Raw genomic sequence first — 13,307 nt, 5'->3', positions numbered from 1 at the left:
AAAACAAAAACCAAAATCCCTAAAATGGTCTGCAAGGCCCTGCCTAGACCTGAGCCCTGACTGCTTTTCCGGCCTCGTCCCCCGCCACACCTCTCTGTACACTAGCCACCCTGGCCTTCCCCTCTCTGGAATGGCCCGTGCTCCCTGCTGTCCCAGGGCCTTTGCACATGCTGCTGCCTCCCCTCAGAATCCTCTTCTGCTCGCCTGTCACTTCCTCAGACCTCTAGGACTAGTCCTGTGTATAGCGTCCAGGCGGTACTTATCACAGCTGCAATGTGAGACAATCTTTTGGGATTCTTTGATAAATCTCTGGTCCTGGGAATAATTTCAATAATGTCACAATAACTTTGTACAGTGACAGATGGTTACTAGATTTATTGTAGCGAGCGCGTCCTAAGGTATCTAAATGTCGAATCACTATGTTGTACATCTGAAACTAATATGATATTGTATGTCAAATATATTTTAATATAAATAAATAAATAAGTAAAAAAATAAATAAATAAAACTTGGTCCTGTGGGGATGGATCATGAGAGCAAGAAATAAGTCTCTCTCCTCCCCTCATCACCATTTAGCCCCCACCTCTTCCAAAGAACTTCTAACATAGTAGGAACTATAAATATTTGTTGAATAAGTTGCTAACCATAATAATAAACCCTAATCTAGCATCTACTATCTCTCAGGAACTTCTATAATTAGTTTACATGTAATAATTCACTTAACCCTCAACATAAATTTATGAGGCAGCTATTCATGTTATCCCCATCTCACAGGTGAGGAAACTAAGGCACAGAGAAGTTAAGGGACTTGCCCCAGGACAGAGAGTGGTACTTGGCAGAGACAGGATTCACACTCCAGCAGTCTGGCTCCAGGGTCTGGCCTTAACCACTAAACTCTATGACCTTGATATGCTTAAGTGACAATGGATTAGTTCAGGGACAGGGGAGAGCTGCCCAGAGAACAGCCAAGGAATGCTTCCTGTGGTAGGATAAATTGAGTTGGATCCCAGTGTGTTGAACAACAAAAAGGGAAGTGAAAAGGTCATTTCTGGGGTAGAGAACAGAGTGTTTGGGAACTAGTACAAGTCTGAGCCGATGGTTATAAAAGGTGTGTTTTAGCAGAGCTGGAGCATCTGCGAGAGAGATGCATCTCGAGCCCTGACTCTCGTAATTGGCAAGGTGCGGTAAGAGCAGAAGTTAACTGAAAAATACCTGAGCCCTTTGAACTCCTAATTCCAAGTTATGCATATAGTATACATGTCCCATTTAAGATAAAGGACACAGAGTCCCACTGAGGTGTGGGTCCCAGACCAGACTCACTCACCAGCCAACACACACTTGTGTCAATTAGAGGAGACAGAGCGCTTACCATGTGGTCTGACAAAGAGTAACTCAATGAAGGCTCGTATGAATTCAACAAACATTTACATAACACTGTGTGCAAGGGTCTGCTCTAAGTGCTTGACAAACATTGGCCAACAAATGACTACACATGTATGTCACAGCTTTAGGAGTGCTATAAACAGGAAGCTGCTCGTGCTAAGCCCTCGAGTGTTACTCAAGTAGTAAGAAATAGGGCTAAAGAGAATGCTGAGTTGAGGAGTACAGGTTTCCCCACACCTGTTGTGGCAGTTTCTGGGAGACTCTGAGCGGAGTCATAATGAAGGAAAGTCATTATTTCAGGAAAACTAATAATCGAACAATAAAAAAGAGACACAAGCAATGGCAATGAAGTTGAGAAAACAATTTTTTAAAATGTGTACTCAAAAAAAAAAATTCTTGGGGACTGATTATATCTAAGGTACTAGTAAAGATGGTTTCAAAGATTACCCCATGAACTAAGGTCAGTAAAATAAAAGCCCCAAATCCTATTCCTGAAAGACACGCTGAAAAGCTTTCTAGCCAAGGTAAATTCACAACTGAACATGGTGAAAAAAGGAAACGGTACACTACATGCAGTGTGATCCCATTTTTGTGAAAATTTTTTAAAAATAAGCGAACCATGCACAGAAAAAAAGCCCCTCCAGGAATAAACCACAATAGAAAGAGCATATAATAAGACAGCAACTTTTATATTCTTCTTTATACTTTTTTGCATTTTCTGAACTTTCTGCAATTTTTAATATTCTTATAACAAAGGGAGACCATTGTAAGCTCTCTATACAAAGATCTTAGACCTAGGAGGACCCCACCTACTCTAAACCCCTCTTATTACGGTTAAAGAAACTGAAAGTCAGAGAAGCAAAAGGACTTTGAAAGATTACCCAGTAAATAATTCTTGTGCCTCCAAGTTTAGGACTCTTTACCTGACCCCATCTCTCAAAACCTTTGTCTGAATCATCCCAGAAAAATCAATGCTCTCTTTTTCTTTGAAAGTTTCCAAGAGATGACAATGTAAAACACTTTTATATGTCGACATGCTTTGCATTTACTTCCTTTGAGCTGATCAGTAAGATATTTAAATAAGTAGTGTACAACTATAGAGCTGTTTTGTACTTATTTCCCTGGTTAATCCAAAAATAGAAAAGACCAACACAGCCTATTCATGCTCCTGGCCCACACCCTTCCCGCCTGAATATACTTCATTCACCTGTTTCCTACTCTCCATAAAGTTCTAATCTACCTGATGCTGGGTGGCACTTTGTAGGAAGCCAGTGGGTTTGGCCAAGTAAGTATATGGAACCAACTCTGTGCCAAGGACATTTAACCTGATTCAACACCACTTGAAAAAGGCCTGGTATAAGATTCCTTTGTTTTGGTTTTCCATCAAGTATATCGCTGATTGTGGAGAAGGGACTGCCCTGGAAACTTGGAAGAGCTCCATTGGTGGTGAGATGTAAAGCGGCATCAACCTGATATCCTGATAGATGAATGGCTGAACTGGAAAGAATGTCTGAATGTTATCAGATCACAGCAAAGGCAGAAGACTGACACAGCTGAGAGCAACAGAGAGCAATTGAAGGACCAGGCGGGTCAGAGTGAGGAAAAGGCAATTACAATACAAGAAAACAAGTGAGAAATGGAAACCGCGCAGTGAAGGGAGTAAGAGACGGTGTGTCCAGTGTCCTGTACGCACGACAGGAGTAATGGGCTACTCTCATCAATGCGCCCCTGAGTCCAAGGAAGGAAAGGGCAAAATGCAGTCACCAGCAGCAGCAGCAGCATTTGAACCCCGTGCCAGCACAGTTGAGGTCATCAAGGAACATTTGGTAATGTTTTTAAAAATTTTTATTTATTTACTTTTTAAATCCTCACCCAAGGATATTTTTTCCATTGCTTTTCAGAAAGAGTGGAAGGGGGGGGAGGAGAGAGAGAGAAACATCAATGTGAGAGAGACACATAGATTGGTTGCCTCCCCCATGTGCCCCGACCGGTATCGAGGATCCAGGCTGCAACCAAGGCACCTGCCCTTGGCCGGAATCGAACCCAGGATCCTTCAGACTAAGGGCCGATGCTCTAACCACTGAGCCAAACCGGCCAGGGCTGTTTTCATTTTTTTATCGTAGCATCATGTATGAAGTCAATGGCTGAACAAGGGCTGACGAGAAGCCCCAGCTAAAGAAATTCCAGTTGCTGAGCCTCTATACCGCTCACAGCCTGTGCACGCTGCTCCTCACACTAATGTCAGACAAATTCCTGGGGACCTGCGGAAATGCAGATTCTGGTTCAGCAGGTCTGGGATGAGACCCAAGATTCTGCATTTCTTACAAGCCAGCAAGGAAGTGATGCTGACATGCTGGTGTACAGACCACACGTCGGGGCGCAAGGATGTCAAGTGGCTTCTGAGTGCGGAAAAATAAAAAACAATCCGGTCGCACTGAAGCTTAGCAGTAAGAATAAGAGAAACAGCCACTTACTCAGGGCACACTATGTGCCACTTTGTATACAATGCCTATTGCACCCTCCTGACAACACCTGACATGGTTTTATCATCTCTTTTTTATGACTGCGGAAGCCAATATTCACAAAGTTATTTGCCTACATTCAAACAGCTCATAACAGGCTTAAATCCAATTCCATCTGACTTCAAGACCATTTTCACCAAACTACAGTGATGAGATTAATAAGTTTATTAGTTCTGTGATTTTGGAAAATCCCCCAAATTTCTCTGAGCCATAGTTTTTTCATCTCTGGCCTGGGAATAGTGGCAGCGCCGTGGTTTGGACCAAAGGAGGTACTAGATTCAGGAGTACTTTGAACTCTTTATAAAGAGCCTTATTTAAATAAAGATACAATTGTAACTAGCTGATTCTTTTTTGTCTTAATCTCCTTTCCCCCCTCCCTAGTTCTTAAAAGAGAATTGAATGTACACCTTTTCTTAAAGCAGATATTCTCAAAACTTTGGTCCTCAGAATCCCTTTATACTCTTAAAAATTACTGAGGACCCTAAGAAGCCTTTTCAGATAACTGTGGACATTCTCTTTAAAACTACACCAAAATTCCACAACCAGTAATTTCTTAAAAGCAAAATGCAACATGAAAGTTGAAACAATATTATCGAACTTTTCACACTGTAACACTGAACTCCATGAGTCTGTTTTGCACAGTGAATGGTACTTACACCCATGCGCAGTTTTATAAATCATCCATTGGTCCTTTGGAAAACACTGGTTCACTGAGTTATGTCGTTCTTCCAAAGGTTGACACGTCATTATGCCATATACAAAATCACATTCCAGCTCCATCAATTTCATCAGAAAAGTCTTTAAAACTGGGCTGTCAAACTTACAATGGCAGATACAAGTTTTCAAAATTCTAATTTTTGCTTGAAAGCTCAGATTTCTTCAGAGGCAATAGTTACTCTCATTTGTTTTCCTTGAAGTGACATGTTAACATCATTCATTTTTGAGAAAACGTGCGCCAAATACCCAAGTCTGAGTAACCACAGTTGGTCAGTTGTTCTTTCTACTAAAAATGATGACCCATGAAAAGAAGCCGCTAGATCAGCTGACACCTCAAACAATCACACAGCTGCTTTCCCTCCAGAACACAACGGTACCTCAGCGTACCTGCACACTTCTAATTTTGTACGGAATACTAAAAACAGGTAATTTACGGGTGAAGTTTAATAAAATTCACTTCATCAGGGGCATTTTTACTGCTTCATCTCGTACATTCTAAGCGAAACATTTCCCTTTCTATTGTAAGTGCACGGCTACTTGTACAGTTGGTGCCACGGCCTTGATTTCTGCCGAGGGGCCAGCAGTTTTACTGGCACCTGTGTTTTAATGTCATCCTTATAAATGTCAACATGGTGAAAAGAGCAAACAACATCTTACTATTGCTGTGAAAGTGCTTTGGACTTCGTGGTCCCCCGGAAAGGCCCCCGGAGAGCCACAGACCCTGCTTTGAGAGCTGCCACCTGAAACACTTTGGCTGAAACTCAACCTGTGTTATCTTATTTACAAACATATTTATCCAAAACTACAGAAAGGTGCTCTGGAGAACATGAGGCTCTCTCTGAAAAAAATCTCACAGTGGCTGTATTTCTTGGGCTGCGCAACAGCACCAGGCAAAACTGCTTGGGTTTCTTTTCTTTCCCTCTCTCTGAGAGAACATACGCTCCGGGCGCTCGCCCATGTCAAAGAGCTTTTTTAAGGGAAAGAAACCCGCTTCCGAACAAGCTCCACTCGCAGGATTATTCTTCTGAAAACCAATCAAAAATTACCTTTAAGAGTCCCCAACCACACCTGTGAGAAAATGCGTGCCCCCCCCCCCCCCAAGTGCGTGGAAAGCCCTGAGATACGGTGAGGAAATGATCAATCCACCAATGAGATATGCTTGGGAAACTCCCTCCCTCCAAAATGACTTTCTATCATAACTATTATCCTATTCTAGTACATTTTAAATTTATTAAGAAGGAAACTCAAAATAATAAGACTTTCCCAAAAGCCTGTGTACCCTGGAAGCTCACAGTAACACAGGACCACTGACTTCGCACAATGTAAGTGGCAGATGGGCGAGATGGCAACAGCCGTCAGTCCAGGGTAAAAACTGAGTTCAAATCCTTTCATGTATCACTGTCTACCACTTACTAATGACGTGAGTTTTGCCTATAAATTTAATCCATGATTTCTAGGAGTAAATGATGAATCACTTACATCTGAACAACTTGAGGCACTTGTTACAAAATGCAGATGCCTTGGGTCCATTCCTGTCCTAGCTTGCTCAGCTGCTATAGGGAAATACCATAGGCTGGGTGGCTTAACCAACAGAAGTTTATTTTCTCACAGTTCTGGACATCAGGAAGTCTAAGATCAAGATGCTGACCAACGTGCTTCCTGGTGAGAGCTCTTTCCTGGCTTGCAGATGGCCACCTTCTCCTGTCCTCACTTGGCCTTTCCTCATTGAGTGCACGGAGAGAGAAAGGACAGATCTCTCTCTCCCCTTACTCTTCTTATGAGGCCACTAATCTCACCATGAGAGTCCCACTCTCATGACCTTATACAAACCTAACTATACCTCCCAAAGGACCTACCTCCAAACACCATCACACGGAGGGTAGGGCTTCAACATATGAATTGGGGTGGGGGGGTAGGCACAACAAACATTCAGTCCATTACAATTCCAGATGTTCCAAATCCCAATCTCTGGGACTGGAGCCAGGAATCCCTGTCTTTAAGTTTCCAAGTGGTTCCTATGCACACTAATGTTTGAGAATCCTGGTTGCACCGCTGTGAACCAGAGAAGTCTCTTTATCTGTACAGTAGGATTGTCACCATACTTTCCTATTTCAAAGTTGTTGAGGATCAATTAAGAACACTGTGCAGCTGTAAAGAAGAAGGATCTTGTATCCTTTGCGACAGTATGGATGGACCTGGAGAAAATTATGCTAAGTGAAATAAGCCAGGCAGAGAAAGACAAACATCACATGATCTCACTTATATGTGGAATCTAAAGAACTTAATAAACTGATGAACATAATAGATTCAATGACATGGAAGCATGGATCAGGCTGACAAATGTCAGAGGGAGGGAGGGAGAAGGGCGGGTGGGTGGAGGGGGAGAGTAACTGAAGAATTTATATGCATATATGCCCAACCCAAGGACGTGGACAATGGTGGGAAGAGGGACTGCGAGGAGGGGGTGGGATGGGGTGGAACAGGTCATTGGGGAGATAAAGGGACATTTGTAATATTTTAAATTAAAAAAAAAATTTTAAAAATAATATATGGGAAAAAGCTTTCGAAAACTGCAAAGTGCTATGTAAATGATTATAATCATCTAAGCTTTTACTACCTATATGTCCACCCAATCTTATTCTAAAATCTAAAAGTGAGTGAAGACAAAGTAATAAAAAATATTATAGATGTTATCCTAAGTCTTGTAATTCAATCTCAGATACTGAAAATACTCAGGAAATAGAGTGCTTTATTAATATTTAGCTGAACATTCTGGTCTCTTTATTTTCGCTTGAAATCCCTCTTAAATGTATTAGTACACTTTCTATTTTTGGTAAACACACAACTTAGCTCTTATTTGATGCCAAAGGGTTTTTTTGTCGGGTCAGCATTCTGATTATTAGTTCTTGTTGTGTAGGATTTAGGCTTAGAAGAGTAATCTCTGTTCTCCTAAACATATTTTTGTTTTATTTTTTGTTGTTTGGAGGATGTTTCATGGTTAATAGAGGCATGTTTATTTTAAACAAAGGCAGAGCTCTAATTACAAGTTGTATTCCAAAAGATTATTTGTTCCCAAATTGTTTGGAACTTAAAATGCCTTCCTACTGGCAAAAAAAGAAAGAAAAGAAATTATGAATCACAATTAAGTTATCTGGTTTGTCCAACAAACCCATAATATAGATAAAATACATTTGCTATGTCTTAAAAAGTCACAAATGTTTTGCAATGGAATCATCAAAAACAAAATTAGGATGTGATGGGGCAGGACATGGCAAAACCGAGTGTCCAAAGTTAACTGAAAAAGTAGAGAAGAAGGGGGAAAAAAGATGTTGAAAGGGTGGCTGTGTGTCTGTGAGAAAGAGACTGCATGGAGTAGAAACAGCTTTGATATAAATGCTGAGAGAGAAAAAGACTAGAATGTGACTCAACACCGAAGAAAGGAAGTAATGGAAGAAAGCAAGGCTGGAGAAAACAGAGCCACGACGACTGAATTTGGTGACAGCCAAGTCGCCAAAACAGAAGAGGCTTTGGTAGGTAGCTCGTTTGTACCTGCAGGATGGCTTTACTTGTACATGCCAGATGATCACACTTGGGTTGTTTGTACCTAAGCAAATGCCCAGTGGCTAGATCCTAATTCTAAATCCAAGTTACTGCAGAGGCCCTGTGTAGCCTCTTAAGTAGGCTGGCCTTAGTTGTAACTTTCGTCTATATAGTTCATTCACTGCCTCTTCCACCTTCCTTTTATAGCGATAATTATATTATACTATTATATATATTATTATATATTATAGCGATAATTATCATTATATGCTAATAAAATGTTTGATCTTCTCCCTGAATAACCAAGTGTCATCTCTCTTAGGGCACCTGTGTTTGGGTTCCTGCCCTTCCACTGGCCATCTGAGTAAGAGGTTTCCACAGTTAGTCTTTTCCAAGTCAAAATGTAACTAGGTCTAAGTGGAAATGCAGTGCATTCATTCATTCATTCATTCAACCAAAGGCTGGAATTGAGTGTAAGGCACTGTGTTAGGCCCAGTAGTAAACACAACAGTCTTGTTAGGTTCCTAGAGATCTTTGGCAAGTTTTATTAGAACACGTGAAACAAATACCACAGGGAGCAAACAGACTTCTCTGGCCTCTAAGATGTTCCAGTTATTTTGAAATAAAATGAAGAACTATAGCTGGATTGATGTTAAATTTTACAAACAAAGGGCAATGTCAAGTCCAGGTAAGATTAAGAGCAAGAACTGTCTTGAATATTCTCCATACTGTATTCTAGAGATAAGATACTGTGTTGCCAAACAAGCTAACATTCACACCCAGATTTCTTATAAACACGGCCCACTACCGCTACTTACAAAGATGCTCTGGTCATTTTGAAACAACATGCTAAACTATGGCTGGACAGACGTTAAATTTCACAAACCAAAGGGCAATGTCAATTCCAAGTCAGATTAAGAGCAGAGAATTATCTTGAATATTCTCCATGCTGTATTCTAGAGATAAGATAATGTGTTGCTAAGGGGGATGGAGAGAAAACTAACAGAATTAATAACATCCACACCCAAATTTCTAATAAACAAGGCTACATCTGTCACTTAGAAAGAATTCTTTCACTGAAAGGCGAAAGTAGTCACACAGGGGTCTATGTATTCATAAATACAGGAGACGGTCACGGACAAAAATAATGCTGTAGAATAGCTCACTGGAGAACGGAGAAATTTGCTGCCATGTGGCTGAAAGTTACCTGACCCTTTAAAATTACACCAGGGAGCAAGGACATTTCAAATAAATCTTCAAATCCAACCTCAGTGGGAGCGGACATTTCAGTTCAAAAGTTAGTTTGGAACCAAGGAAAGGCAGCTAGTATCTCACATGCCTATTGGAGTTTTCTGCAGTCTGGCTTAGTGCCTAGGAACAAACCTTTCCAGGGGCTAAGGCCAAAAGCCCCCAGAGCAGAGCCAGCTGATGTTCCCTGGGGATCAAACACCACACTGGGGAGAAGCAAGGGAAGGGCAGGACCTTCCCCCTCTGCAAACATTCCCACATACCAGTTTATTTGAAATGTCTTCAGAAAAATGCAACAGTCGTGTTGCCACCAATTATCTCCTGCAAGGCAACTCTCGTGATTATCCTACTAGATAAAAACTGTGGCTGAGGACCTCCCTGGTGGCTGGCCTCTCATAACCTCAACCCCTGATGCAATGAGTCAATCCATGTCTTCAGCTTTGTGAAAAGTATGCTCATGTTTAACCTGAAAAAGGGATCCCATAATTGCAGCTCCTTCCTAGGAGACACATCCAGAGCTCTTTGATGACAACTGTCACGTTCCTTTTGGAGACTTTACCCTTTGGAAGTGCATCATTTGGAAAAGGTCTGGGGGAAGAAGGGTATTGAAGTAGGGAAGGAAAGAATAGGTAAATTAAGAGTTTCAAAAATACAGCAATGAGTTTTGGTGGATATTAATGTCCCACAGTATTTCATCAAAAGATGTGAGGCAAAAATTCTTTCCAGTTCAATTTGTGTTAAAGCAAAAGACCCCACCTAATGAGATAAAAAATATTCAGGATTGTCCTACTTGTGGAAGTAAGTCCCAGGACACATCCACGTCACATACACAGAGTTGCACCATCAGAGCATAATAGAACGCTGTTTCGCCAGCCGACTGCTGAGGTCAAAGACTGGAATGCATGTTCCAAAGGTAGGCCTGTACTGACACTGATTGTGGATCGCTAAGTAAATGAACAGGAAAGATTTAGAAACTAAATTTAGCAATTGGAAATTTAGCAATCTTTCAAGAGTATGGGCATTTAGACACGATTTCACATTGGAGTTCACATATTCAATGTATAATTACTGAGTACCCTGTAGTGTGATAAATACTGAAAGTACTCATAATAAGTAATTTAAGTGATTGGATGAAAAAGCTAAGGTCTCCCATTAGCAAAAACTAAAAAGGTGACTCTGGATGACAACTAAGTTCTCACCAATACCACGTGTTCTAGACTTAAATGGTGATATATGATGCAAAAATATATCTTGAGATAAAAATATATGTGATCTGAGACACTTACTCTGAATCTTTGGCTTTTTTTTTTTTTGATCCTCACTTGAGGATATGTTTATTTTATTGATTTAAGAGAGAGGGGGGAAGGGAGAGGGCAAGAGAAAGAAACACTGATGTGAGAAACATCTATCGGTTGCCTCCCACATACAGCCCCGAACAAGGGTCGAACCTAAAGCCTGGATATAGGCCCTGACCAGGAATCAAACCCAAGACCCTTTGGTGCAAAGGGCGATGCTCCAGCCAACTGAGTCACAACGGCCAGAGCTTTTAGATACTAACTATATGACACCATCTCTTTACTCTAGGAATGTAACACCTTAAAGTACTGTAACATCTCCATGGTATCCAAAATTTGGTGAAAATGTAAATTCTTAGGAAAGGGGAAAAAAATTTCAGAATCAGAAAAGATATTCTCTACAGAGCATTGCTCAATCATAACATGTGAGGATATATTTTAGGGTACACTACACACAGAAGTCTGTTCTTTCCAAATAACACAATAAAAATAATGGTCTCTCCTTGTAGTATTCATTTTACTTCCCCACCTACATTGTTTCATTCGACCCTCACAATAATCCTGTGTGACGTGCCAGGGGGTTGGTGTCCTCATTTTAACAAAGAAGAAGGTGAGGTTTGGGGAGAGAGGTTGTACAAGGCCTCAGCAATGAGTAACAGCCGTGAAACCAAGAACGCAAGCTTGTGGCGCTCAGTGGGCCCTTCTCACCCCACACCTTACCCTGAAAATCCACCCCCACATTTCATCCAGTTGACTGTGGATCCTGCAACTGTCCATCAGCAGAGGCATCAAGAGGACTTCTGTTATCAACAAAAACCGTGCAGTCTGTGGTTAAGAGCGGTCAGAGAACCATAAACATCTTACACTCATGACATGCCTATTGATGCCCTTTGTAAACAGCCGCAAGGAAATTCCTCAACAGCGAGCACCGAAAGAAAAAGTATTTTCTACAAGTTCCTGATAAAACTTGAGCTGTTAAATCTTTCCAAGTGGAATCAGTTCACACAATCAGAAAAGTCATCAACACTGCACCCAGAGCCACCCCAAGGCCACCCCGCAGGGGTGAAACGCAGTTGGCGGTTCCTAAGAGCAACAGCTTTGCGGCGGGGTATTTCCCCCTCTAGCGCCTTGTGCTCTCTGAGGGTTACAGGTGGCATGTCCATAAACAGATCCTTTTATAAGCATCCGTTAATGCAAGTCACAGTGAACCATTCCCCGGGCTAAGAAGGCGGCACAGGGGTGATGAGCATGCACTCAGCCTGCAGGGAGGCGCGCGGCGGGCAGTGGAAACGGGGTGCCCCTCTCGGGGCCGGGGCGCCGGGGCCGCGCGCCGCCCTCCCGCCCGCGCCGCCGACCTACCAGCGAGAGCACTTTATAGGTGTTGGGGTCTTTGGCCGGGCGGCCGCGCGCCGCCTTCTCCGGCGGCTCCTCCCCCAGGTCCAGGGGCGCCAGCAAGGACGCGGCCATCTGCGGGCTCCCGGGCGCCTCGGCGCCGCGGCCGTAGCTCGGGTCGCGGCCGTGCCCGCCCTCGCCGCGGCTCCCGCCCCCCGCGTACCCGTCGCGCTCCATCGTGGCCCGGGCGCTCCCGCCCCGCCGCCCGGCCGCGCCTTTAATAGGCTTCGGGGGGCCCCGCCCCGCCCGCGCCGCCCCGCCCCGCTCGCCCCGCCCCGCCCGCGCGCTCGCCCCTGGCGGCCAGACCCTTGGCTCCCCGCCGGCCGCCCAGCTCTAGAAGTGAGGGAAGAGCCGTTCACCGCCCCGGATTATTTGGCTTCCTGTCTGACTTCGGGCACTCCGCGCGTCGGTTATTTTGAGTCCTTTACGTTGGCGTGTCTTTTACTTGCCCCGAAGCCGTGCCCTCTCCGCGCCCGGCACCTTCTGCACACTTGCAGGAATCGCCCTGCGTGGCCTCGCGGCGCGGGCTGGACGGGAATGGCAGTGCGGTCTGCACCGGGCATGAGGTCATGGGGCCCCGAAATAGCAGGAGGAGAAAGGTGCGGCGGCCGGGCTGCAAGGTGGGCGCGGGGCCGGCGCCGCCGCGCTTCTGCCAGCTCGGCGAGCGGACTGCAGGGACGCGCGCGAGGGACGGCGACCTTCCCCTTCCCCCACGTAGAAGCGAGCAAGAATCCCCCCAAGCCCTGCTCCCCGCTCCCTACGCTACCCCAGGGGAGCGGCCAACCTTAAAGACCTGGTTTAACAAAACACGCATGGAAGGAACACTTAGTTTTCCAGCACGGTGTGTGAGTGTGCGTGTGCGTGTGCGGATGCGCGCGCGCGTGTGTGGGGGGGGGGGGGGTCTGGGTTTTGCCCTTGCCCTTGTTTTAAAATATTTACTTCTTAGTTCTTTTACACTTTCTATTTTGAAGGCGTCGACGTATCATGTTGCCCTATCCTGAAGTTGACGCCGATACTTGGTAACTAATATCAAACATTTAACTCAATCTGAAGTACTTTGATCGTTTATTTTTTAACCAGGACAGGAACAGTAGGCCATAATTCCTGGGGGGTGTTGATTCACCTTTGATTCTACAACTTTCACATTTCCTTGCTCATCAGTTAGAAAAACCACAAATGTGTAGTGAAGCGAGTCTGGCCTGTCAAGGGG

At 43.8% G+C, this 13,307-nt stretch overlaps 1 protein-coding gene across 1 annotated transcript in view; it reads right to left on the bottom strand.

Moving 5' to 3' along the window:
• Positions 1–12,274, bottom strand: part of ENPP1 (ectonucleotide pyrophosphatase/phosphodiesterase 1) — a 63,142-nt gene extending 50,868 nt beyond the window's left edge. Inside the window, exon 1 of the mRNA XM_087817627.1 lies at positions 12,065–12,274. Within this exon, the coding sequence (XP_087673753.1) occupies positions 12,065–12,274 (210 nt within the window). The remainder of the gene's footprint in view (positions 1–12,064) is intronic.
• Between the last annotated feature and the right edge of the window lie 1,033 nt (positions 12,275–13,307).

Source organism: Miniopterus natalensis, chromosome 5 (assembly GCF_054644295.1).
Source record: "Miniopterus natalensis isolate mMinNat1 chromosome 5, mMinNat1.hap1, whole genome shotgun sequence".
NCBI lineage: Eukaryota > Metazoa > Chordata > Mammalia > Chiroptera > Miniopteridae > Miniopterus > Miniopterus natalensis.
Note: the sequence above shows the minus strand (reverse complement) of the source record. Positions and strands in the feature narration are given on the sequence as shown.